Below are 24690 nucleotides of genomic sequence, written 5' to 3' on the forward strand. Positions count from 1 at the left end.
GGGGAATCTCCCGCAGCTCGGGCTGGCGCAGGCTCATCCCAGCAGCTTGGATGCTGCTGCAGAGCAGCTGCTCCTGCTCCTGGCTCCCGGGAAGAGCCGGGGCCCTGCTCCAGCAGCCCTGGGGCCTCCCTGGCTGGATTCCTCCACGGAGCAGATGATGCTCTGCCCAAGGGCAGGAGCCTGTGTGCCAGGTTCACGGGCAGCTCCCGGTCACAGAATCACGGAATTGAGGTTGGGAGGCACCACTGGAGCTCACCTGGCTCAGCAGGGGCCCCTGAGCACTATTACAGCTGGCTGGGGGGGGTCAGCGGCTCTGACCCGGGAAGAGGTGACCGGTCCGGGGAGATGGTCCCAAAAGGAATCGCCTTCCCGAGGCCCGGTGTCTTCCCTCAGCTGCTGGCAGGAGGGCCCTTGCAGAGACTGTCAGCTCTTTAGTGATGATCAGCTCGTGATTCCAGCTCAGCTCTGCAGGGCAGCCTCCAGGCCAAGCCAGACCAGAGAGAGAGAGACGAGAGGTTCTGCACGGAAGGAGCTTTATTGTGGGTCCCCTCCGGCGAAGGGGAGAGCCAGGGACAAGAACCCTCTCTCCGTCGGGGCCCAGAGAGCTTGCTTTTATAGGGATACAGGGGATCAGTAAAGGCCAATGGGTTACAGAGGATCTGGGATGGGAACAGACCAATGGGTTACAAAGGATCTGCATAGGGTCTCCTAAAGGACTGTGGGTCTGTTTTTCCTCGCCGTGACCAAAGTGTTTGCCTTTCCAGGGAGTCCTGCTGGGCGATTGTGAAATCTCTTATCTCAGCAGAGATCCCTCCAGGGCAGGGGCTGAGCATACCCCACAACGCACATTAGGATTGTGTACAGATGGCTTCTAAGGATCTCCAGGGAAGGTAACTCCACCTCTCTGGGCAGCCTGTGCCAGTGCTCCGGCACCTGCAGGGCAAAGTTCTTCCCCTGCTCAGGTGGAATTTCCTGTGTTCCAGTTTCTTCCTGTTACCTCTGGTCCTGTCACTTGGCCCCAGCCTCTAATACCTCCCTTCAGGCACTTTATAGAGTATATATCCATATATATATAATGTTATCTATATCCATCTCTGCTCTTCCCCCTGCTACAGCCCCAGCTCCTGCAGCATTTCCTCACAGGAGATGCTCCATCTCCTCATCATCCTCACAGCCCTGCACAGCTCCCCACTCCAGGAGCTCCACCTCTGCTCCAGAGGAGCCCAGAACTGGACACAGCACTCCAGGGCTGTGGGAGGGGCAGGATCAGGATCAGCTCCCGGGTCCCCCTGCCAGTGCTCCTCCTGGCACAGCCCAGGATCGCACCTGGCCCCGAGTTCAGCTCCTGGGGCTCATTTAACACTTGAGCTTTGCTCCAGGCACTTCCTGGGTTGGGGTTTGCTGTCGTTTTCATCCCCTTCCATCAGATCTGTGCAGTACCACCCCACAGCAGGTCCGTGTGGGATTGCAGTACTGAAACAAGAGGATCTGGATCCTTCCTGTGCAGTGTCTGCCAGCGATGGGGCCAGCAACTTCCTGAGCTCTTCCCAGTACTGGTGGCTCCTGACTCAGCCCCAGGGATTTTCTGTCCCTAGATGATTCTCATAGGGTCTGGTGTGACTGGAAACCACTGGAGCATTAGCAAAGCCAAGGCCTCTTTCCTGCCCTCATCTCAACGCCACCAAGTTTGTCATGAATTTCACCGGAGGCCAAGAGGAAGCAACAGCAGGGGGTGATTCCAGCCTCATTCAGACCTGAGCTCCCATTTTTCTAAGTGTTGGATTTTAGCTGCAACTGTGATCCAAAAAATAAAGAGATTTAACTGAGATAGTCTGAATTATTTTTTCCTGTAATTTCAGTGGTAGGGACAGCTGCTGCTGCAGAGCTGCCTTTCAAAGGGGCGGTGTTAGGAATTCCCTACCTCCTGTTGGAAGGAGATTCCTCTTAGGTCCACTGAAGATACATTGTTCAGGCATGATAAATCCATACCTTGGTTTTGGGTCCAGCCACACTGGAAGGGTCTTATGAAAGGACCATTTACAAAGCCAAAAATTTAACTTTGTTTTGAAAGTTTATTGGATCATCTTGACACAAAATCATTACAGCAGCTTGTGGTATGTTGTTTTTTCTTTTTTTTTTTTTTCAGGGAATGTTGATAGCAAATAAATTTGTGAATGTAACACATCATACAGTTTCAAAATTCTAGAATCACTGCACAGGATTCTGTAAGAGACTCTACATGCTAAAGTGACAGTTTTCATCCATGAATTAAAAAACCCAAACACTAATTGAGGAACATTATCCTTTAAGACAATTTTAATATGTTCAGTTTCTAATACACAACTGGCTAACCAAGGGAGGCTGACCAAAACCAAACCCTCCACGTCCTGGCAGCGCGGTCGGACACGGAGCTGGGCCTGGCAAGGAACCCAGAGCACCAGAGCAGAGCCTTTGCCAAAATACCTCCTGTGGAAGAGTGTAAAGAGCACAAGACACGCGTAAAGTACAGGACATCACCCAAGGGATAAGATCAACGCTTCATCCTGCTCCCTGCGTAGGGGGTCAGTGTTTTAGGAGTGGTGGTGGTGCTGGAGACGTGCAGACCCAGCCAGCTCCTCCCTGGGCACTTTTTTGGAGCAGCCACCTGCTCCTGACTTGTGCCTCAAAGCAAAACCGTTCCATGGAGTTTTGCTTGCTGGGTGTGGAACGGCCAGGAAAGAAATGGAGTGGGGGGAATAAAAAATAAGTTGAAAACAGGGGATGTTGGAGAGGGACATCCACTGAGCATCTCTGCAGGACACTGGGACATCCCTGTCCCATTGGTGACTCCACAAGATTCCAACAGTGCAGAATGGGCTTCACTTCCCAGACCCTCCCTTCTTCCCTCTAAAGCAACTGCTACAGTCCCAAACCTGCAGCTCCTCAGCCCCCTCCCCATCCTACACCCCGGGGCAGGGAGAGCAGCTCCTTGTGACCCCTCTCTCCTGCACCCTGGCAGGGAGAGGGGATCCTCATCCCTCCTCCTTCCTGCATCTGGGACACGGGCTCTTCACCCACTTCCCCTCCTGTACCCTGGCAGGGAGAGGGGTTCCCAGTCTATCCCTCTCTCCTGCACCCCGGCAGGGAGGGCTCTGCCACAGGGACCCAGGGGCACTTGTGCTGCCAAATCTGCTCTCACTGCAAGGGCAGGGCCGAGGGACACTGAGGCAGAATGACCCTGCTGGTTTCAGAGCACAGAGGGAGGGCATGTAGCTGCACACAAGGGGCTGCACCCATTGCTGTTTCTCTAACCTGGTAATGGTCAACCTCAGCTGGTGAGCGGAAGGATAAAAAAGCAGGAACAGACCCCTTTGGATTTCCAGTTTCTTGCTACAGCTTAACTGTTCAGGAATGTGAAATTGAAGTGGACTCATAAAACACATCAGCAGAGACAGCTCAAAGGGGAGAGGCCTGACAGACTCCATGTGTGGGGCAGTCGAGGGGAGCACAGACCCAAACAGTAACACTTTCAGCCCGTTTCATGCTTCCACACTCGACTCTTCCAGCTGTCACTAAAAGAAGGTTAAGGCTCAAGGCAACTACTATAAACAGAAACTCAAACATCCCAGTTCTCGCAGGGCTCCTTTGGATTAGCTCAAGGAGATGGAGGATGTTTATATGCTGATCACAATAGATCTTGAGATAGTAATAATAATAAATCATATATATATAAAAAAAATCAAAAAAAGAGGCCTTCTGGTCCAGCACCAGCCTCTGCTAGAAATATACATCAACTACAGCAGCCCTGAAGACATATTTCATGGCTAAGGATTAAGTCAACCTTCCCTGGCATAAGCACAAGCAACAAACTGTGCTACTGTTGATAAAGTCCTGCTCAGTCCCCATCCCACGCAGATGAAGGTCATGGGATCATCATGAGCTGCTGAATAAATAGTGCCCGCCCCTCCCTCCCTCCCTCCTCCCCTCCCTCCTCCCCTCCCTCCTCCAGTCATGTCACCAGGATCTCTTTGGGCTAGAAAGGGTTAACACCACAGTTTGTAAAAAGTTCTGAAAACAAAAAGGTAACATACAGCCTTAAAATGTCTAAACTGCAACCAATGGTGGAGTTAACTGAAAGCACGTGCCCCAGGGTAGTACATGCGTACGAGGGAGAAACTTAACACTTGGGTCTGCTCGTCTTTACACGTTGAGTGTGGTTCTTGTCGTTGGAGTATTTTATAAGGAATATTCAGCACTTGGACAATGTCTCTTTCATCTCATCCAACAAGTTGCTAAGCAGGGTAGAATCATTACATTTCCCATCTATGGATACAGAGTTCTCTCCCTTGGAAAGGAAAAAAAAAAAAAAAAAAAAGAGAAAAATCCATTAGCTCCTCTTCCAAGTGGGGATAAAGTTGTTCCTGGTCAGGGACTGGAAAGAAGTAGAGGAAGGCAGGGAAGGCTCCAGGTTTAGCTTCTCTCAGGGGTTACAATGCTCTCACCTTTTTTACCAGTAGGCAGACGTGATGGCCTTGGATAGAACGGCTGTACATGGATGCACACGAATCAACGCGTTCCACAACTGCAGAGAAACAGCAACTTCATTTAATTCAATTCAATTCTAATTCAAGCCTTGCTTCCCGAGAGCAGCCACTGCTCTGCCTGGCCTCGAGGAACAGAGGCTTCTACAGAGGGGAGGAGGAAGTCAGGGTTAAGATGTGCCTGGCTCCTCCTGGCTTCTCTCTGGGACATTTCACAATAATGAGGTGAGTCATTTGTCTCCTAAGCCACAAACGTTCTGTGGCAAAAACACTGCTCAGAATGTAGATTTCTTCCCCAGAAATACTTCCAGTGAGGCAATGTCTAATGCAAACACCAGAGCATGATGAAACAGCCGGTTGTTTTGCTTCAGCCAGTGCTTGTGTTTTAATTAATAAACCCAAATCTGAATAGCTGGGGCTCTCCCTCACTGAAATGAAGCACTGGGGAAGGAGGCTGAAGCCCTGCAGATCAAACCCACCCCTCCAGAGAACAGTTACAGCCTGAACTCCCCACCAGCTGCTCCCACGATACCTGTCACATGCCTCACTGGGCTGCAGGAATTCCACAGGGACACAAGGAGAATTCATTTTGAAGAACACTGCATGCTTTGAGTGTTGCAAAACTGGAGAAAACTCTCCCAAATGTATTTAATCTGGATATCGGCTGCTCCTGTGATTGCTGAGCCCATGGAGTGTTGTGCTCACCAAGCACAGCAGAGATTTTAGAATATGGAATTCTGCAGAAGGTTCTGCATCAAGGAAGACTCACCTGAAAAATGATGATGAAAACAGATCTTTGCCAGTAGATGTTGAAAAGAAATGCTAATTCCATCTACTTTAATAGAACTCATGTGCAGATCTCCAGACTCTAGGAGCTTGGCAAAAGCATCACTGCAGAACAGGAAGGAAAGCAAATGTTTTATTAGAAATGCAAGTGAAATCTGTCCCATCAGCCCTACGAAGCACGTCAGGGTACAGAGGCTTAAGTGCTACCAAGCTCTAGGAAAATGGGTTTACAGCAAATACGGAAACCACACTCCAGAGTCCACTGCAGCAGCTTGTGCCCTCAACCAGCGCTGCCTCTGCCAGCCCACAGGGCACAGAGCTCCTTCTGCAGCACCACTTGAAATAGGTCACTGGACATATTTGAACATTTACCCCTCACAGAGACACTGCCCAAGCCCTCAGGAGCAGGCAGAGCTCAGCCTGCCAGGGACAGCACAGGCACTCACCTGTAGCAAGGTGTCGTGATCAAGTATGAAGCGCAACTGAAGTGCAATTTGAAATCTAGTTTTTCATGGGTTGAACCTTCATCATTCTGCAACGGGGCAAAGGAGAGGAGGTGAGTGGGAGCCCTGGGGCAGCAAGAGGAGGAGCCACCCCCACCCACCACACAGGCACCAACGAGGAGCTTGGGGCTCAGTTCCCTCTGAAACAGCCTAGCGAGGCCTGAAGGATCAGTCTGAGAACAATCCCACCACAACATCTGCCCACTCAAAGATTTGGGCAGCTGGGTTGATACGTACACCTCGAACAGGTAAGGGACACAATGGGCTGCAGCTCTGCCAGCACTCTACTGAAATCAACTGAGCAGACTGAGTTTAAATTAACACTTGGAGATGTGGTTTTACAGCTTGTTATTTCCTGAGCAAAATAATAAATTAATAGTTCCAAGATTCTTAGGTACAAAAATAGGACTAGCAAGCTATTTTTAAGAAACCCTTAAAATAGAGATAATGGCTGACTCAGGAATAGCCACAACTGTCTCCATTCATTTCCTTCGAGCTGTTCACGCAGCTCTTTCATCAATAACTGTACTGAAACAACATCAGAAACCCACACAGTCTTATCCAGCTCAATACTTGCTAAACAATGCCTTCCACTGACCTCGCTCTTGGTCCGGGTTTGCACTCTTAATAACTGCATCCAATTCTTATTTTTGTTTTCCAGCCTTGTACCAGGCTGCAGTGTCCAACCAGTCCCTGGAAAACTGAGATCGGAAGGAGCAGAGCCTGGTTCCATCCTTCCCCTCCCCAGCAGCTCAGTGTGATTTTCTAGCTGACAATGTGGCACATGTTCAGACTGCCTTGCTCACACACTGCCAGGAATGACAATCTAGGACTTGCTTACGCAGGACTGAGGGCACTCTTTGCACAAGATGTCATGTGAAAATGTTCCTCACAGAATGGGCTGGTGCAGCAGGGATGAAATGATGCCTAAAAAAAGCTCGAGAGCAGAGCTTCCCACCCGAGTCCAGCTCCCTGACGCAGTTCCAAGGGAAGCAGAGGCAGTTGAGAGCTGCACTTACTTTGACTATAAAGGACAGTGTTCCTTTTAACTTCTGAGCCATAACAATACTCTGAAGTGTAAACACAAACTGGGCTTCATTAGAGATTCCTAGTGTGAAGAGAGGAGAGGGAAAAGTCAGGTCACAACATGGTTTTCAGATCTAAGTAATGGTTAGAATAAACTGACGTATGTGCAGACTATTTTTGAACCAAGTTCTTTGAGTTGGAAGAGAGTTCTACACACAATTGCTGTGGTGAGTCAACAGTGTTACAGCACTTGGGTCTCTCAGAAGCAGCAACAGGAGCTGGCATTTGGTGGAGGTTATTGAGCAAGTGCCTGGGCAAAGTGTCACAGTGTCACATATTTAACTATTTGGATAACTGGAAATTATATTATAAACATTTCAGAGTAGCTTTCAGAGCTAATTTGAATTCTAATGTTTCTATGTTTTCCTTTTAATCTACAAGACTGTTAAGAACTGCCTTATACAGATTTAAAACCAAATCAAATACTCCACTGCTCTTCATGGGGGATTGAAATGCACCCTGAGGCCACTGCAGCCCTCTGTGAGCTGTTTCAGGATTCAAATTAACTCCTTGGTGAAGTGAAATTCAGGGAAGTTCACTGATCTGGCTGTACTACTGTGCTCTGTACAAAACCATTGTCCTTCATTTCTGTGCTTAATACTTCTGGAGGGCTCAGCTCCCCTCCTTACACATCCTTATCACAAACCTTCACTGCATAAGGCCTCTGCCGCTCAAACGGTGGGACAAGAGCTCCAGAATAAATCCAGAGTGGATTCTAACTCTTCACAAACCTATCACCTTGTTTCATTTTAAATCTCACAGCAAACATATAATGAATTTTGGATTCCTGTAGTCAAAGATGTGCCAGCCTGCAGGCACCTGGAAAAGGAACTCAGACATTTGGACTCCCAGCCCTAGATTAAAGCTTTGCTCTTGCTGTGCAGAACCACCTGCATTACAGCAATACTGGGAGAAGGCTTATCTTCTCCAAGGAACTGTGGGAAAGCCCAGGAACACCCAGAGATGTTTTTCTGGAAAACAGCAAGAAGTTCAAGCAGCTCTTCCCACAGGAGGGCAGTGCAGGGCCAGCCACACTCCGAGAGCCCTGTGCAAAGCTGTGCATACCAGGGGGGAGCTGGAAGGGCACAGGTATCCCATCGTGTACTGATGATCCTTCCGGTCGGAGCATTTTAGTGTTGAGAGAGTCCAGGACATTCAGTTCCATGCTCTTAAGGAAGCTAGTGCTTTTGTTCTCAAAGATAACAGACACAGTAACTTGGCTGTCATTCTGGAGGTTTCCTTGAATATCATAGGTCTGCAAATGAAGGGAAAAATGTCACAGGAAAGAGTCAGAAACTTCAAGGAACAGAACACAGCATGGGGATAGAACCAGGTTCAAAAGGGAGGTAATTTGGTGTAGCTAGAGGATTATGAAAACACACTGATGATCAGCTAAGGACTGGGAAAATATCAACTTAGAAATTAAAGTGGGACACCCAAAGGAAAGGAAATGGAGCTTGGTTACAGTTCTACCCCCTGGGATTTAAACAGTTCCTCAGTTATGTGATGGCTACGTAAAGTCACTACACCATCCCCAGGGTACCCCCTCTCTTAGGGAACACAGAGAGACAACATTTGGAACAGAACACCCCAAACTCACCATTTTAATGTACGGGTTTTCAGCAAGGAGGCGGTAACTGGACATGGGCTGAAAAACAAGCGAGAAATCCCAGTCACACTAGAACTGATGGCTCTAAAAAAGGCCATCACTGTCCTCCCTCCCAACCAGTTGAGCTCTGCCTTATCCCCAGGCCTGGGCACAGCTACTCACCGGTAGTGGCTCATCCTCTAGGGTCCCATTCTGCACTGACTCTGGGGGCTCCTCCTCGCCATGATGGCTCTTCTTTTTGGATTTCTTTTTATCCTTTGATTTCTCTTCTTTCTCTTTCTTGTGCTTTTTCTTCTTATGCTTGGAGGATTTCTACCAAGAAGAACAAGAAACTACAACAAACCCTTAAAGAAACCCTCGATTTCTAGCCATGATCCCTTTACCACACTCCCAACTCCAGACTCTCGCTCTCTGCACTTCCTGGGCTGAGCAAAGTTTCCCTTTACTGCAGAACCCAAACCAGAACTACCATTCCTTAAATCCCAAAAGTAATTGCGTGTGGAGTCCCAGTAAACCCTGCTCTGCACCAGCTGCCAATACCTTATCCCAAAGCAGCCTGGGAACAGCACAAGGCTGAATCTCTTCAGCTGTTTGGAAGCTCAGCTTTAACTGGGACCTGTCCCTGGCTCAGGAACAACCCAACCTCTCACCACGAGGTGTTTATAGCTCCTCAAGGATGCAACATTTGCAGGTGGTCACTGCACTGAACAGATGCTGTTGGTAATTGCTGTGTGCTGCTTTTTAAGGAATTTGAGGCAGCAGGAGCATAGGGCTGAAGGGTGACAGCAACTTCATAGAACCGGAGAATTGTGAAGGTTGGAAAAGATCTTTAAGATCATCAGGTCCAACCATCAGCCCAGCACCACCACATCCACCTCAAAACCATGTCCTCAAGTGCCACATCCACAGGTTTTTTTAACACTTCCAGAGACAGTGACTTCACCACTGCCCCGGGCAGCCTGTTCCAAAGCCTGACAATCTTTTCCAGTCTTTTCATCTAAACCTCTCCTGGTGCAACTTGAGGCAATTTCCTCTTAATTTAACCCACTTACCTTTCCTTCATCTTCCTCCTCCTCATCTTGCTCTTCCCTTTCTTCTGTTTTTACCTCTTGAGGTTCAGCCACCACAGCAGTGCCCATTCCAGGCTCACTCTGAGGAGATGAGCAGGATGATTATGATACTGATGGAAAGCAGCTGGAACAACCCAATCCCACAGCAAAAGAAACTCGACAGTGACAACTCCTCACAACTGTTATTCCAGAAACAACACCAGGCTAACATGGTATCAAGGCTTTCATTTTATGCCTCCGAAACCCAGCAAATACAATCACCTGAGGACAAGATTCAAAAGATTTCCTCCAAGGAATCCATCCCCTTATATTCCTTGTCTCTTCCTCTTGAATTTCCCATCAAAATTCATGAGAATTTTTCTTTCACACTCTGTCTCTCATGTCTATTAATGCTGCTAGAGTCTATCTCATACTGGGAAATAAAACCATACAACTGTGTTACATTATACCCATCAATAACAAAATCAACCAAGCCTGGAGCTGCATCTGTATCTCTATTTCTATTCCTTGATCTGCACAGAATGAGCCTCAAGTTCTTCCACTACGGTTTCTATGAACTGGGCAGACACAATATTCCTGCTCCCCAGCAGGAAGTTGAAGAGATGAAGCTGATGTTCCGCCTCTGTGCTGCAGCATGACACAGCGCTCCTGCACAGCCTGCAGGCAATAAATACCCAGAGAAGTTTCCTACCTGTGGCTGGGGAGTGGGAGCAGCTGGTGGAGCAGTGGAGAGCCAGAAATCCAAGTCTTCTCCCTGAATTTTAGGAGAAAAAAACCACCATTATCATTGGCTTCATATCTTTCTTAAAAATCAAATAAAAACCTCAACCCCTCCCAACAACAACAACAAAAGAAAACCAAAACATAAAGACCCCAGGGCTGGAACATCTGTCCTATGAGGAAAGACTGGGAGAGCTGCGGGTGCTCACCTGGAGAGGAGAAGGCTCCAGGGAGAGCTCCGAGCCCCTTGCAGGGCCTAAAGGGGCTCCAGGAGAGCTGCAGAGGGACTGGGGACAAGGCATGGAGGGCCAGGACCCAGGGAATGGCTTCCCAGTGCCAGAGGGCAGGGCTGGATGGGATCTTGGGAAGGAATTGTTCCCTGGGAGGGTGGGCAGGCCCTGGCACAGGGTGCCCAGAGCAGCTGGGGCTGCCCCTGGATCCCTGGCAGTGGCCAAGGCCAGGCTGGACATTGGGGCTGGGAGCAGCCTGGGACAGTGGAAGGTGTTCCTGCCATGGCAGGGGTGGCACTGGATGGGCTTTGAGGTCCCTTTCAAGCCAAACCATTCTGGGATTCTGCGACTCTACAACAATTAAATCAAAACCTTAAGTTCCCATGGCAATGCAGCACTCCAGAATGCTCCTCATGCACAGATGCTGTGACACATTTAGGAGCAAACACACCAAGAAGCTTCACTTTAGTCTTTGAGCACTTCCAAAGCCGGGCCCAGCTGCCAGCAGCTGCCCAGCACCCCCACACCAGGGTATCCCGGGCATTCCAAGGGGTGCAGTGCAGAGGGAAGGTGCAGCTCTGCAGGGGGGTTAACAGGAGGACACTTCAAATCCTGAGAGTAACTGACAGCTACTGGCAGGGTTTATAACTGAAAGGTTCTCAAGTACATGGGAGACAGGATGCACAACAAATGACACTCACGAGTTCCAGATATTTTGCTAAGGAGTTCCCCACTTGGAGAACAGACAAAATATCAGCGAACTCAGCTTCCATGTGAGCTCTGGCAGATCTGCTGTGTAGGCTGCAGTAAGCTGAATTCTGCTAACTTATGAGGGTAAGTAAATGTTATTTTTATTAACAGAAATCTTTAAATACCTGCTGCTACAGTTGTAAAAATTTAAGGGAGTAAAGGTTGAATGCATTCAGCTGTTTGAACTGTCAAATGTGACTGTTCCTTAGCAACAAACTGAACTCAGCAATAAATAACAGCAGTAGCTAAAATAACACAAGTCTGGGAGAATTACCTTTTTTCCTTCTTCTTCCTCCTCCTGTACCACCTTTTTCTCTTTCTCTTTCTTCTTTCCTTTATCTCTCTCTTTTTCTTTATGTTTCTTTTCCTTCTTTTTGGGTTTCTTGCTCTTCTTCTCTACTAGGGGAACTTCTGAGTCTGGTGACTTCAGGGTCTCAACATTCCTGTGTCTCTGCACTGGCAGCTTCTCGCTGTCTGCTAAGGGTCTTGAAAAGAAGGAGCCCATTACTCCCTGCAAACAGCCTCCCTCAGCCAGATGATCTGTCCAAGACAAGGTGTGCTTTGCTTTTAGGGAGCTGGGCCCCCAAACCTGAAATCAGCTCTGCACCTGGAGTTTATTTATGCAACTGCAGATATTGCCCTTGTGGGTCAGGAGTCAGAGGAAACAACTGGAAGGTGACTGAGAGCCAAGGTCTTGCTGTTTAACCCTTAGAGGTGCCAGCTAGAGGCTTGCAGGCTGAGTAACACCCCCAGAAGAACAGCTCCATGTAGGGTTATGCTGCGTTTCCATGGAATCCCTCTCCAAGGAAAAGCAAGGATGTGGAACAGCATTTCCAACAGAGTGGAAATTCGAGCAGTGGAATGCCAGCATGGCTTCAACGGCCCTTGAAGGGTGTGGGGTTTGTTGCTCTTGATGAACAGGTCGCTCCAACTGGGAATTATTCTAAGTAATTTTTATTTTGGAAGTTTGCACTATGAATTTCTACTCTACTATCACCTTTTAGAAGTTAAATGTAACTTCAGACACCTGTTTCCAGAAAGCACCAATAGCAGTTCATATTTACACTGTATCCTAAATCTACTACTTGGAGAAAAAAAAACACCACAAAAATTTCTCTCATTCTTGTCAAACATTTTCAAAAATCAGCAAGAATTTCACCAACTGCATCTTTTTCTATTTCTTAGCTTTTATTTAATGTTAATTTTCACGTTTGCACCTGAAACACCAGTTCAGGAAGATTTCTAATGGCCTCAACTGCCTCAGTGTTTTTGCTTATATCGCATTAAGAACCAGAACCAATTAATTTTTCACTTTCAGACACACTAATGGAAGATTGAACAGCAAACAGGCCTCATCTTTTACTATTTCAGATACACCTGTACAGGAACAGCATTGGTGCTGAAAGCCAGTGACAAAACAGACTCACACAAACACAAGGGTCACTGATGTCAACAGTTCCACCACCCTTCAAGGACTTACACTGTCCAAAATCATCCAACCTGACAAAGGTCAACACTGAGGAGATATTCTTACCTGGAAGGCTTCCCTGAAACCAGACTGCGTGTGAGCGTGACAGACAGAGCAGTGCAAGCACAGAAGGAAAGAGAGAGGACACAGACATGAGAAACCATGACAGGAGAGCACAGCACTCATGGCACAGGGGAGGGAATGGATGGAACAATCCAACAGTCCTGGATGCCTCCTGGAGCACCTAGGACCTGCTCTGCTGGGTGTGCCCAATGCTGGTGAGGATCACCATGCAAATCCAGGGGCTACAGTCAGAAATTAATTTCCTTTTACATATTTGTCCCTGCAGACTTTGACTGGCTCATGAAAAAAGGAAGTTTTTCAGAAAAATTGTTTTATTCACTTTTTAAAAGTGCTGTAACACTTTTTCACAAGGTACTGAGGGGCCAAAGCCCTATAAATTTGGAACTACAAAGAAAGGCACAAACTCTCAAGTAGCAGAGGAAGGCAGAGATCCTACACACAGCCACATGGGCCTGCAGAGTTTTCCAAACTTTACAGGAGGCATCCCTGGACCATAAATCAGCAATTATTTTTTAGCATGGTGATTTCGTAAAACAGCAACTAAAAAAAAATCCAAACCAATCTCCATGTGCAATACTGAACAGCCCAGTGCTCACGGTCATGTGGATGCAGGGGCTCGAGGTGCTGGCACTGGAACAGCCCCAGCAGCTGGGTGGGGACCAGCCTGGTCACAGGTGGGACGTGCAGCTCACTCAGTCATGTCAGAACAACACTTTACAACAGTGGGACCACACTGAAGGGCCACCGGGCAATGGGGTGGGACAGCCTGGGTGTTACTGGTCAGTGATCACAGCACAGGCTTGCCATGAACACAGAGGTTCTGAGGGGGACAGATGGACACAGGTCACACTCAGTGCCAACACAGGTCATGGCAGACACAGTGGGACACCCAAACCTCAGAGTAACCCACACCTGATCCAGGGACACTGCCTGTGCTTCCAGACTCCCTCAGTCACACCACATCTAATGACTCCCCTTGCCCTTCCCAAACCTCTCCCATACTCAGGGGTTGAGATTTCATCATCCAAGCTGCAGAGGGAGCCCAAGCTGGATGAGCACCTGAGGTTTCAGCCAAGCCATGGGGAGAGACTTCAGCTTTTTCCCCTATGGCCTGTAGTGCCTTTGCCTGCTCAGTCCCAGCCCTGCCCTCAGGCATTCCCGTTACCACCCCAGTGAACTCACACACAGAACTGCCACTTACTTATCCAGATCTATGTCAAGTGCCTTATAGGGATCATTGGGATCTTTATCATCTTCATCACTGGGCAAAGCATTCTGCAGGACAGATAAAGAGACATCCACTGAGGAAGCAAACCACTGGCAATTTTCAAACTCAAGCTTAACACCACCCAAATTAAATTTTTTTGAGCCTGTGAGGCCTGGATCAGGCCAGCTGCAGTCAGGCACAGTAAGTTACAGGAACAATGCACTTCAATGCAGCATCCAGTTACAAGATTAATTTAGAACAGAAACCCCTTCTTCATAAACTGCAGGATTTGAATTGCTGCTGTTCAGTTTTGATTAAAGGAAATTTTAGAAACAAATGCAGATGACATCATTAGCATCTGCAATTAATTATCATCAGCTGCAAAGCTGCTGACTAGACAGCAAGTTACTGTCAAAGTGATGCAGCAGAGCATAATAAATGCTATTTGGACAGTGTTACTTTTACAGCAGAGATGAACATTGTTTCATTGGTTTTGATTTTTTTTAATAGCTTCAGTGGCAATTTTTGTCTTTTTGTGGGAAAAAAAGACAGTAATTTCTTTCCCTGCAAAGAACAGCCTGGGATCATCTGAGTCACTTGTGAAACAGCTCTGCAAGACACCACAGCTCTGGAACTGCCACACTGCGGACTGGCTGCAGTTGTGGGGGCAAAAATCTCTCAAGAGCTGCACACATAAATCCCAGACCCCAAGCACAGGAACTGACCTCTGGCATCTCCTCCGTGATGATGTCGACGTGGTGAGCTGGAGCAATGTCCTCCTCACTCTCTGTGTGCAGGGAGTTGTGGCGATGGTGCTTCCCTCTCTTCTCCTTTTTCTGTTTTTTCTTTTTCTTGTCTTTCTCCAGTTTCTGTTTATGCCTTCGCTCTTCTTCCAGTTTCACGTACTGGTCTGACATGGGCATTCCTGTGGGGAAAGCCAGGCTGCTTTCAGGTACAGGGCACTTGGACTGAGCACTGAAACACCATGTCAGGAAGGAGCCCTGCTTTCAGCTTCCCAAGCCAGCCAGATCCACAGCTCCCTGTGCTTCCACATCACCTCTCACACAGCCCCTCAAGCAACAGCTTTGCTGTCCACTCCATCTCTCCAGAAACAGGACAGAGCTCAATCCTGCTCCCTGATTCTTGGCTGCATTAACTGCATTACAAGGAGCATCCAAACAATGAAATTTTAAGGAGAATTGGTGACATTGCTGCTGTACTGACAACTTTAGGAAAAAACCTTAAATATGTGCCCTTAGAACTCACCCCTTGCAATGTAAGGCACTTTATCAACAGCTTCTCAGTGCTGTATCCAACCACACCTTAGATACACAACTACCTTTTGATAATTGAAACAAGATACTCAAATAGTATCTCTACCATTAGATTCTATTTAATGTCTACTGATCACCTCCATCAGACCTCCAAGATATTTTGAAGGTGACTGTTGCCACACAGAACAGTGGTTACTCTACACATTACAGACCTAGCTGCACGATATTCCTAATCACAGAATTATTTCTAATATTATCTTGAAAGGAACTCAGAGTGCAAAGTAGTATTTTCAAACGTTAATTAAGGAGATATATTTAAGACTCTAATGAAAGCGTGTTCCTTGCCCTTCAAAACCTCAGGTGGAATTCCTAAGAAGGAATTATGGCTTTTGCTTAACTGAATTTCTTTAATTATTTTTGAAGATTAGCTGTGTTTACCTGGAACTTTTAATGGGACAGAAAGGTCGATCTGGACCACAGGAATATGTTCCACCCCTGGAGTGTCTTGGTATCGCTGGGAAAAGAAAGATTTGTTATGTTCTGAGCACCACCAGCACAAATGTCTGTAAATAGACACATTACAAACCATCAAGCAGTTCAATACCTTAAGTGAACATTTTACAGGATAGGAATGGAACAGCTTGTTACTAATCCTGTGAGGTAGCAGTGTGTGTTTTAAAGCCAGTTGATAACTATTATAAAGGGCCCTACTCTTAGCTACAGTTTTTTAACCCCACTACTGCCCTGAAGAATTACTGCAGCTCTCTGAAGAATTTTTGGTTTGTGTTTTATTGCTAATAACTTGCCACTTCAGAAGATAAAGTTGGAGATTGGAGGTGAGGAACATGAGGCAGTCCTTCGGATACAGAGGGAATAAAGGAAGTGCTTTCCCTGAAAAAGGTGTTCAGAAACCACAGCAACTTTTTGATCCACAAAACACAGTGTGTGTTCCACAGTCACCCACCTCTGCAGGGCTCTGAGCAAAGTGCCTGGGGATGCAAATGTTGCCATCACCCAGGGCAGGGACAAACTGCACAGACTCACAGGCTGCTCTGGGGGTATCAGGTCACTCAGGAGATTCTCAACACAAACAGGAGTTACAAGAACAGTTGTAGGCAGCCACTCCAGTCCACACACATTATAAAGTAGTCAGAACTGCAGGGGAAATACCAGAATGGCCCAGAGGAGGCTGAAGCTCTGACACTCAGGGAGCCTTCACACAGTGACAGCAGAGGCCAGTGAGATACTGCAATTCAGACTCACCTTCTGAGGGGAAGGAGAGCTTTTAATATAAAATGGGTTGTTTGCCTGTTCTTGTTTCCGGGCTTCTCGACGCTAAAAGCAAAACAGGATTTGCAGTTACAATGTTTGTTTGTAAGCAAAGAGATAAAAGACACCAAAGTGCAAAACAAAATCTCCCTGCATTTTTGGAACAATACATAACTACTGTGAAAAGACTAGAGCAGAGCAGCTTGTGTGTGACAAAGCAGTTCTGAGTTACCAGACATACTAGGAGAGAACTGCAAGTACCATTAGTAATTCCCAGCCCTGAAGTGTCCAAGGCCAGGTTGGATGGGGCTTGGAGCAGCCTGGGACAGTGGAAGGTGTCCCTGCCCATGGCAGGGGGTGGAATGAGATGAGCTTTAAGGTCCCTTCCAACCCAAGCTATTGTACATGATACTATAATATTCCTTAGAACACTTTCTTTGCTTTTTAATTACAGACTGGAGATAATAACTTCCCAGAGATCACTTTGATGGCAATTGGAACAGTTCTGTTTTCATTTCTGCAGGGAGAGGAAGAAGTGAAGATTTGTGTAACACCAAGTTCTCTCTGTGAAACCAAAGAGGTCAGAGGCAGGAAAGATTGGATCACTGCTGAGAACAGTCATGTTACAGCCATTCACAGGAGCTGCTGAAGTCCACGAGCATCAGCTCACATCAATGATCAGCTTCCCTGAGCTATGGAGAGCAGAAGGGCTCCCTGGCTACGTGAAGAATCCACAACAGCCCCCACTGCTTCAGCACCACTTAGATTACTACTGAATTATGTAGGGAAAAACATTTTAGCATTCACTCACTCTGGCCAGTTCTTCCTCATCTATTTCTGGCTGTCTGTGTCTGGAATGCCTTTGTTCCTCCTCATGAAATATTGTTTTGGGCTTTTCATCTTCAGACTCACTGTCTGATGGAGGTTCATTGATCCAGGCATCGAGGTCCAGGCTGGGAAGAATTGCAGCAAACAAACAGCTTGACTCAGTACCCCTGAGAATTTCAGGGTCTCATCATATACTTTGCTTTATTATTTAAAGTTTAAATAAGGGTTTGGGAGAGAGAAGGAACTTTACCCCTCAGGAACAGGGACTTTCTTCTGTGCTTTAGGAGCCACAGGGTTCAGCTCACCAGCAAACAGGGCTATCACTTCCTCAGCTACAGGAACTTCTTTTACTTGTAGCTTCTGAATGTATTTTATTAGCTGCAAGATGCAAGAAGCCTAAAAACAAATGCAGAAGTAGTTTCAGAGTAATATTTAACAAGCTGAACCAAACAAATCAACTGAAGTCAGCAGAAGGTAAGTGTTTTACTCCATTAAGGGAATTAAGAGAAGCAGCATAAACTGCAGATTTGGAGCAAATGTAAGAAGTCCACATTAAGCCTCTCTTTCAGCTGGGTCATTTTCGTGCCCTTATGTGCCTGAATGATTTTTAAATTAAATTGTTTTGAGTGAAGATCTTGCTGGCAGCCTTCAGAGATGGCATCAAACTGCAGTAAGGTCTGGGCCTTGTCACTGATAACAGCTTATAGAAAACATGCATGACCACACAGAACCACAGACCTGGTCCAAGACTTCCCATGATAAATCCCAAAGTCATTTTGTTCTCTTACCCTCTCCTGAACCTCCAGATCTGCACTCTGCACAAACTGAGGCAGGCGCTCGATCATCAGCTGTGTAATTTCCTGAGCTGCTTCCTTTTCCCCAGCCTGCTCCTTCTGCTGCAGGATGGATGCGTAGAGCTTCACCATGTTCTGCACGTAAACAGCCTGGATGTGGCCTGGCAGGGTTGTAACTTTAGGCCTCAACATTGCTTCTAGGGTTTGGTTTGCTTCCTCGAGGTGTCTGTAAGGACAGAATGCACAGATGAAAGGCAGCAAAAATAAAATCCAGCAGGCAATGCTTAATACACAAAGGAATACAGATCACAGCACTTTGTTTTAACAAATCTCATGTTCTTACTCAAAATTGTCTGCTCACAACTAAATGGAAGATGCACAAAAAAGTTACTGAACTAAACTAAAAGCTAAAGTTGTTTCTAAGTAAAAATGTGATCACGCTGGAAAAGAGGAGCATATTCTCTTACTTCTTCATCTGCAGCTTTCTTTGTACAACTTTTTAAAGAAAATGAAGATCTGAGCTGTACCAGCATTCCCTCAATATCACACCTAGAGTGTGACTTTAAACTGGAGCCAGTGTTCAGAGTGGCAGTTATAAGGGGACACCAAACTAGCTGGAGTAAGAGGAAACTACAGTACCACACCTGTCCAATCTACCAGAATAAAAGCTGGGGAACAGCTGTATCTGCACAAAGACACAGAAACATCTGTCGAAGCTAAAAAACTGTGTTGGTACAAGAACATTAAAAACTGTGCTACTGTGGGTACCAAAAAATTTTCAGCAAAAAGATGACAACTTTTAATTCCAGGAAGATGGGGCTCTGCAAAAACCTTTTAACAAGGGCAAAACAGGGAGAAGAGAAAGAACTAATTCAAACATGGTGATTGAACATGTTCCCGATAATATAAATGGGGGTGGACCTTAGTGATTAAGGAGTTCCTTCAACATCTTAAGATCTAATAGCTTATACCTACAAGATCAGAAGGATCCAAAGCTGTTGGAGAGTGTCCAAAGGAGGGACACGGAGCTGGGGAAGGGTCTGAGGAGCGGCTGAGGGCACTTGGCTCGTTCAGCTGCAGCAGAGGAGACTGAGGGGAGGCTCCTGGGGGCTGCAGCTCCTCCCGAGGGGAGGCGGAGGGGCAGGGGCTGAGCTCTGCTCTGGGACAGGGACAGGAGCCCAGGGAACGGCTGGAGCTGGGTCAGGGCTGGGCATGGAGCTCAGGGAAAGGTTCTTCCCCCCGAGGCTGCTGGGCACTGCCCAGGCTCCCCAGGGAATGGGCCCGGCCCCGAGGCTGCCAGAGCTGCAGGAGCGTTTGGACAGCGCTCTCAGGGATGCCCAGGCTGGGGCTGTTGGGGTGTCTGTGCAGGGCCAGGGGTTGGATCAATGATCCCTGAGGGTCCCTTCTGACTCAGAATATTCTGGGATTCTATGATTCACTACTATGGCTTCCTGCATGAGTGGGCAAGGCTGGTGAGACAGGAAAAATGACCAGAGAGTTAAAAATGTCTTGGCTAGAAAGAGCTGATGAGTTGATGGTGTGAGGGAGCAAGAGAAAAACAATCACTTTGGTGGCATTAACCACCCTTCTCTCAAAAACACACTTCAGTGACCAAAGTCTCTGCCCAAAAGCTGCCGCTCACAGCACATCAGGCTCTTACTTACTCGGAGAACTCCCCACAGATCCAGGCAGCAGCATAGAGCACCTCACAGATGCCGTTCCTCTGGGTGTTGCTGGCGATGAGGTGGGCGTTGTCCAGCAGCATGGCCATCTGGGACACCGCGAACTTCCGGATGGCTTTCACTCTGATGGCCACATCCAACATCTGGGCTGCGATCAGGTGCCCGTGCCTCGTGCCCTCCAGCCGGGTCAGCTCCACCAGGATGCTTATGTACCTACAGAAAGGGATGGATGGGTATCAGAGGACAATCCTGCATTGCCTCTGTGATGAGCTCCAAGCTGGTAGCTGAAAGCACTGACCATTCAAAGTTTGTGATGTACTGATAGTTGGACTGGCTGCAGATGTCTATGATTTTGGTCAGCAGCTCATCTCGGTACGTCGTCCCTTCGGCTTTATCCACGTGAATCATCAGTTTCTTCACAATCTCCATCAAGTTCTTCTTGGAGACCTGTTAAAGAGGTGGTGAAGGGTCCAGCCACTTTCCTATACAGTTCCAGTCAAGCAGCTGCTGGCTCTTTGCTGGACCCATATCATGTTAACAAGAAACCAGAACCACCCCTGTAGGCCCCAATCCAAAAATGAACCTGTTTAATACTATTCAATGTTCTTGTTAAAGAGCCAGCACAAGTATACAAGGTGCTTAAGAAAAGACTGGATATGGCACTTAGTGCCATGGCCTGGCTGACAAGTGGTGTTAGGTCATACGCTGGGATTTGATCATCTCAAAGCTTTTTTCCAACCCAGTTGATTCTGCGAAGACCTCGGCTGTGGGAGAGCTGCGGATCAGTATTACTATCAGCAGTACAAAAATCCAAGAGAAAGTGAATTTTCTACTGCCAGATTAGAAAGTTTAAGAGTTCAAAACATTTCTGCTTATAAAGGAAACAATTTAGGAGTCATTAACATCCAGTGGAATGGATTTCAAAATGGGTGATTTCCAACAGGGCCTGAACTGAGAAACTCCTCCCAGTCTGAATCAGATTTTTTGAAGCACTCATGCTGAGCCACATATTTTACTTGTCCTAAGTGCCAGAAAAGATATGGGAATGGTTATCAAAAGTCTGCTGTGGAGTTGTTATCAAAAGTCTCTGCTCTGCTTTCTGGCAGAGAAAGTTGCACGTTTTCCTTAAACATCACCTACCTAAAGGGTCAGGGGAGCTGGAGAGGAAATAAATGTAGGAACATACCATGCCATAGAGGAGATCTAAAGCTCTGAGTCGGATGGACTCATCTTTGTCATCCAAACATTGGAGAATGAGATCCTTGTGAGACTGAACTGACTTAGGGTGTGTTTTCAGGATTTTGGACATAGCCAGCAGTCCCAGGTACTTCACTGTGAAAGACAAAATAAAACTTCTTTCCAAATATAGAAACACTGCTTTGTGCTGAGCATGAAATCTTAAAGCTGGTTTCAGTAGAAGCACTTGGTATTGAAACACTTGAATAAAAATCTGTGATGAAGAAAAGCATTTTTGAGAAGGATGCATCACAGACTATGGTCTTTAATTTCATAATCCCATAGAAAGACAAGTAATTACATATATAACCCTCATCAGGCTCTTCCTGCACCTCAAGCTTTATCATTGATTCAAAAATATGTATTTGATAAATAGAAACGCTGGGATCTGAGAACAGGCATCCTGAGGTAAACACAGCTTTAAAAGCACTGAAGATTGGTGTGTAACAGTCCTGTTCTCAAGGGGAAAAATTGAGAAGGAAGGAAAAAAGAGCTGCACAAAAGAAAAATTTCCCAGTATTCTTTGTAGTGACTAAAGTAAGTCAACACTCTTGCATTTTACTATTATGCTCACGCTGCTGAAAATAGCTATCACTGCTTTCCAAGCAGCCAGTCTATAAAAAGGGAAATCCCAGAGCATGGAAAGAACTGTTTTAGATTTACAAGACCACAAACAGCAGTAATAATTGCTGTCATTTGTTTTAAAAAATATTATTATAAATAAGTGCTTGCCATCAAAAATTATTTCCACATTAACCCCCCAGCAATTGTTTACAGCACACCAGACACTGCAATCCCTCTGAGGCTGCTGCAGCATCTCCCCAGTGCTTGGGAGCCAACAGCTTCATGAAGACAAGTACCATACTTACAGTTCTGGTCAGAATCTTCTATCAGTATCCTCAACTTCTGAACACAAAGCTGAAAAAAAAGACCACACCATGTTTATTACAGGTCTTAATTAAAGTAAGTCCTCATGAAGTTTACTCAATACACAAGGAAGTATCTGACCAAGACTTGAGGTCTCCAGGTGAGAGGGTTTTGTTGCATTAACAGATTTCCAAACAAAAGGAACCTCTGTGTGACTGTATTGATAGCAGGAAATGAATAAAAGTTGGGAAAACTCTCAAACTCTACATTTTAGAGTGAAATAAGTAGGAGAATTTCTATAGGAAATGCTTCAGTCTGCAGGATTGCACAAGAAGAGCACTTCAGTAGCTGTAACTTCTGGCAGAGGAACACAATCCCATTTTCCCTGGCCCTTGGGATCCCACAGCAGAGCAGAACAAGCAACCCCCAAGCCCAGGGTCGCACCTGGATGCTGGCGCTGTGGTTGGGCATCCCCGAGGACAGAGAGATCAGAACTGAAACACAGAAGCACAAATTCCAGTCAGTATTTCTGTGCTGTGACTGCAACACCACCTGACAGTCCACACCTAGCTCAGCTCTCAGAGAAAGGTGCCAGATTATTGCTTGTCTGTTTGCTTGGATTTTTGGGGGTCTGAAGGGAGGAGAGAAGGTTGTGACATGAACTTATAGTTTCATATACCGTAATAGTAATAATAAGAGGGCCGGAAAAATGAGTGTTAAGGTGGAAACAGCTGGAACAGCCAGGTCAAAGCTGCTCTTCTTTGCTCTCACTAAGGTTTATTTCACTGACATCAGGTAGCAGTCAGGGCTGTAAATACATCAGCAGCTACTGTACAGCTGAATTTTTAATTGTGCACTTTCCTAATGCAATGGGATGCAGCAACAGATCCCAGAGTTCAATGTGATTAGACTGGAGCTTTAATCAAGCCAGCCACTGTTGATTATATGGGACATTTGAAAGCTCTGGCAGCACACAGCCCCACTGCAGAAAAGGTGGGCTCACCTTGGTAACTGCTGCTGGCACAGCACAGCCAAGCCAAGCCCAGCTGTGCCTGAGCAGGTGCCACGTGCTGCCCTCTGTCCCTGCAGGGAAGCTGTGCTGGACACTGTCACCTCCAGAGCTGGCAGGTGCCAGGTGCTCCTCTGGTGTTTCAGGGCTCATTTGCTGGCTCTGAGTCTGACATCACCAGCCCTGAGGTGTCCGGGGTGGGTGAATTACGCCTCTACCCACGGGATGACCCCACTGGATCTCAGTGAAGGCCTCTCTCATCCACAATGGAATTACCCTCCGTGTTATTTTCCCTCCCATCATGACACCTCATTTCCCTGAGGGAATGAAGGAATACATAGTGAGTGACAGATCTCTCTTCCCTCTCTGAACTGACCCAGCACAGCAAGTTCTGCACCATTATCCAAAGTACCCTCAGGAGACAGACAGACAATCTGTGAATGTCAATAACCCTCTGCTCCACACTCTGATAGGAAAAGTGCCGAGCCTGAGCTGCAATACTGTGTTATCCCTTTTTGCCTTTGTTTTCTCTCACCCTCCCAGTTACGGAGTTCATATCCCCTCCCCAGAAACTGAAACTGCCAATCAGTAATTCCAACTGCCTCCTCTAAGGAATTACACCCCACTTTTAAGCTGCAAAGTTGCAAAATTTAAAAAAAAAAAAAAAAAATCTGATCCATCATCACATAAGAAAACTTGGCAAAGAGACATCACTCTTGTTTTAATTCTATTGCTGCTGGTAAATTTTGTAGTTGTAGCAACATTTAGGAGCTTGCACATAAATAATCTCATTGTCTGTGCTTGGTTTCAGCCTTCAGCAAACAACACAGCTGGAGGGACTGTGCCTCACTCACTGACAACAAAGGATTTCAGCCCCACAGTGACACAAAGTTTGCCAGGAGACTTATTCTATTAAAAAATCCATTAAGTTGAAGAAAAAAGGTTTACAGATGGTGTTAGTTGATGACAAAGTTCATCACGTTTTTTTTCTAGGTTCCAAGTTGCAGTTCTCACCTGCTATTACTGTGTTCACACATTCATATAAGAGAGACATGGCTGAGGTGCTGAAACAGAAATCAAGTATATTAAATAAGGAATAAACCAGCACATTTTGAAGAGTTGTCAGCAGTATTTCAGAGCTAGTTAGCACCTTGAACGTCACAAGAAATTGTCAATATTCTGCTCCATATCCCTTCAAACAGATGAAATTATTCTCACTCAAAAACTGTTGGGGGGAGGAATTTTTAAACAAATGTCTAAAACCCCAAAAATCTTCCTGGAAAAGCAGCAAGCAAGAGCACTGTGACACAAGGAATGAGGAAGGAAGTGGTTACTCAAACTCCAGCACCAGTCACAGAATACTGAAGCAATCTTGTCCAAGAATCAAATTAAATCCTCTGCCCAAGGTCAAAAATTCATGACAAGGCAGATGGAGAAGCTCAAGTCTCTCTCCAAGCGAATGAGTCACGCCCCAGCAGCAGAGCCTTGGGAGGCAGGAACACACTTCCCATCCCTGGAAGTCAGCAACCCATTTCCAATGTCTGATTTCCTCCAAATCTCAAATTCAAGGCTGCTTTTGCCAGCTGAACACACAAGACAGTGCAGTTCTGAGGACTGCAGAGATCCTCACAAAGCCTGATCTATACAAGAGGGAAACAGGGAACCTCCCAAGCCCCAAAGGAACAGGCTCCAAGTGCA

General features: G+C 46.6%; 1 protein-coding gene across 2 annotated transcripts in view; it reads right to left on the reverse strand.

Moving 5' to 3' along the window:
* Positions 1–2052: 2052 nt before the first annotated feature.
* The window catches only part of AP3D1 (adaptor related protein complex 3 subunit delta 1), a 43370-nt gene continuing 20732 nt past the window's right edge, over positions 2053–24690 (reverse strand). The window contains exons 9-33 of one of the 2 annotated variants that reach the window (XM_048287737.1): positions 24007–24056; positions 22428–22477; positions 21986–22034; positions 21067–21212; positions 20179–20327; positions 19863–20093; positions 18193–18424; positions 17655–17800; positions 17388–17529; positions 16571–16642; positions 15746–15821; positions 14759–14958; positions 14028–14101; positions 12809–12832; positions 11549–11759; positions 10266–10328; positions 9557–9655; positions 8667–8816; positions 8496–8543; positions 7961–8150; positions 6829–6917; positions 5753–5838; positions 5290–5411; positions 4482–4561; positions 2053–4324 (exon numbers count right to left, since the gene is read on the reverse strand). In XM_048287737.1, the coding sequence (XP_048143694.1) occupies positions 4229–4324; positions 4482–4561; positions 5290–5411; positions 5753–5838; positions 6829–6917; positions 7961–8150; positions 8496–8543; positions 8667–8816; positions 9557–9655; positions 10266–10328; positions 11549–11759; positions 12809–12832; positions 14028–14101; positions 14759–14958; positions 15746–15821; positions 16571–16642; positions 17388–17529; positions 17655–17800; positions 18193–18424; positions 19863–20093; positions 20179–20327; positions 21067–21212; positions 21986–22034; positions 22428–22477; positions 24007–24056 (2875 nt within the window). In that variant the 3' untranslated portion in view covers positions 2053–4228. The remainder of the gene's footprint in view (positions 4325–4481; positions 4562–5289; positions 5412–5752; positions 5839–6828; positions 6918–7960; positions 8151–8495; positions 8544–8666; positions 8817–9556; positions 9656–10265; positions 10329–11548; positions 11760–12808; positions 12833–14027; positions 14102–14758; positions 14959–15745; positions 15822–16570; positions 16643–17387; positions 17530–17654; positions 17801–18192; positions 18425–19862; positions 20094–20178; positions 20328–21066; positions 21213–21985; positions 22035–22427; positions 22478–24006; positions 24057–24690) is intronic. The other variant, XM_048287738.1, reaches the window with a different exon arrangement.

This window comes from Corvus hawaiiensis, chromosome 28, assembly GCF_020740725.1.
Source record: "Corvus hawaiiensis isolate bCorHaw1 chromosome 28, bCorHaw1.pri.cur, whole genome shotgun sequence".
In the NCBI taxonomy this organism is placed as follows: domain Eukaryota; kingdom Metazoa; phylum Chordata; class Aves; order Passeriformes; family Corvidae; genus Corvus; species Corvus hawaiiensis.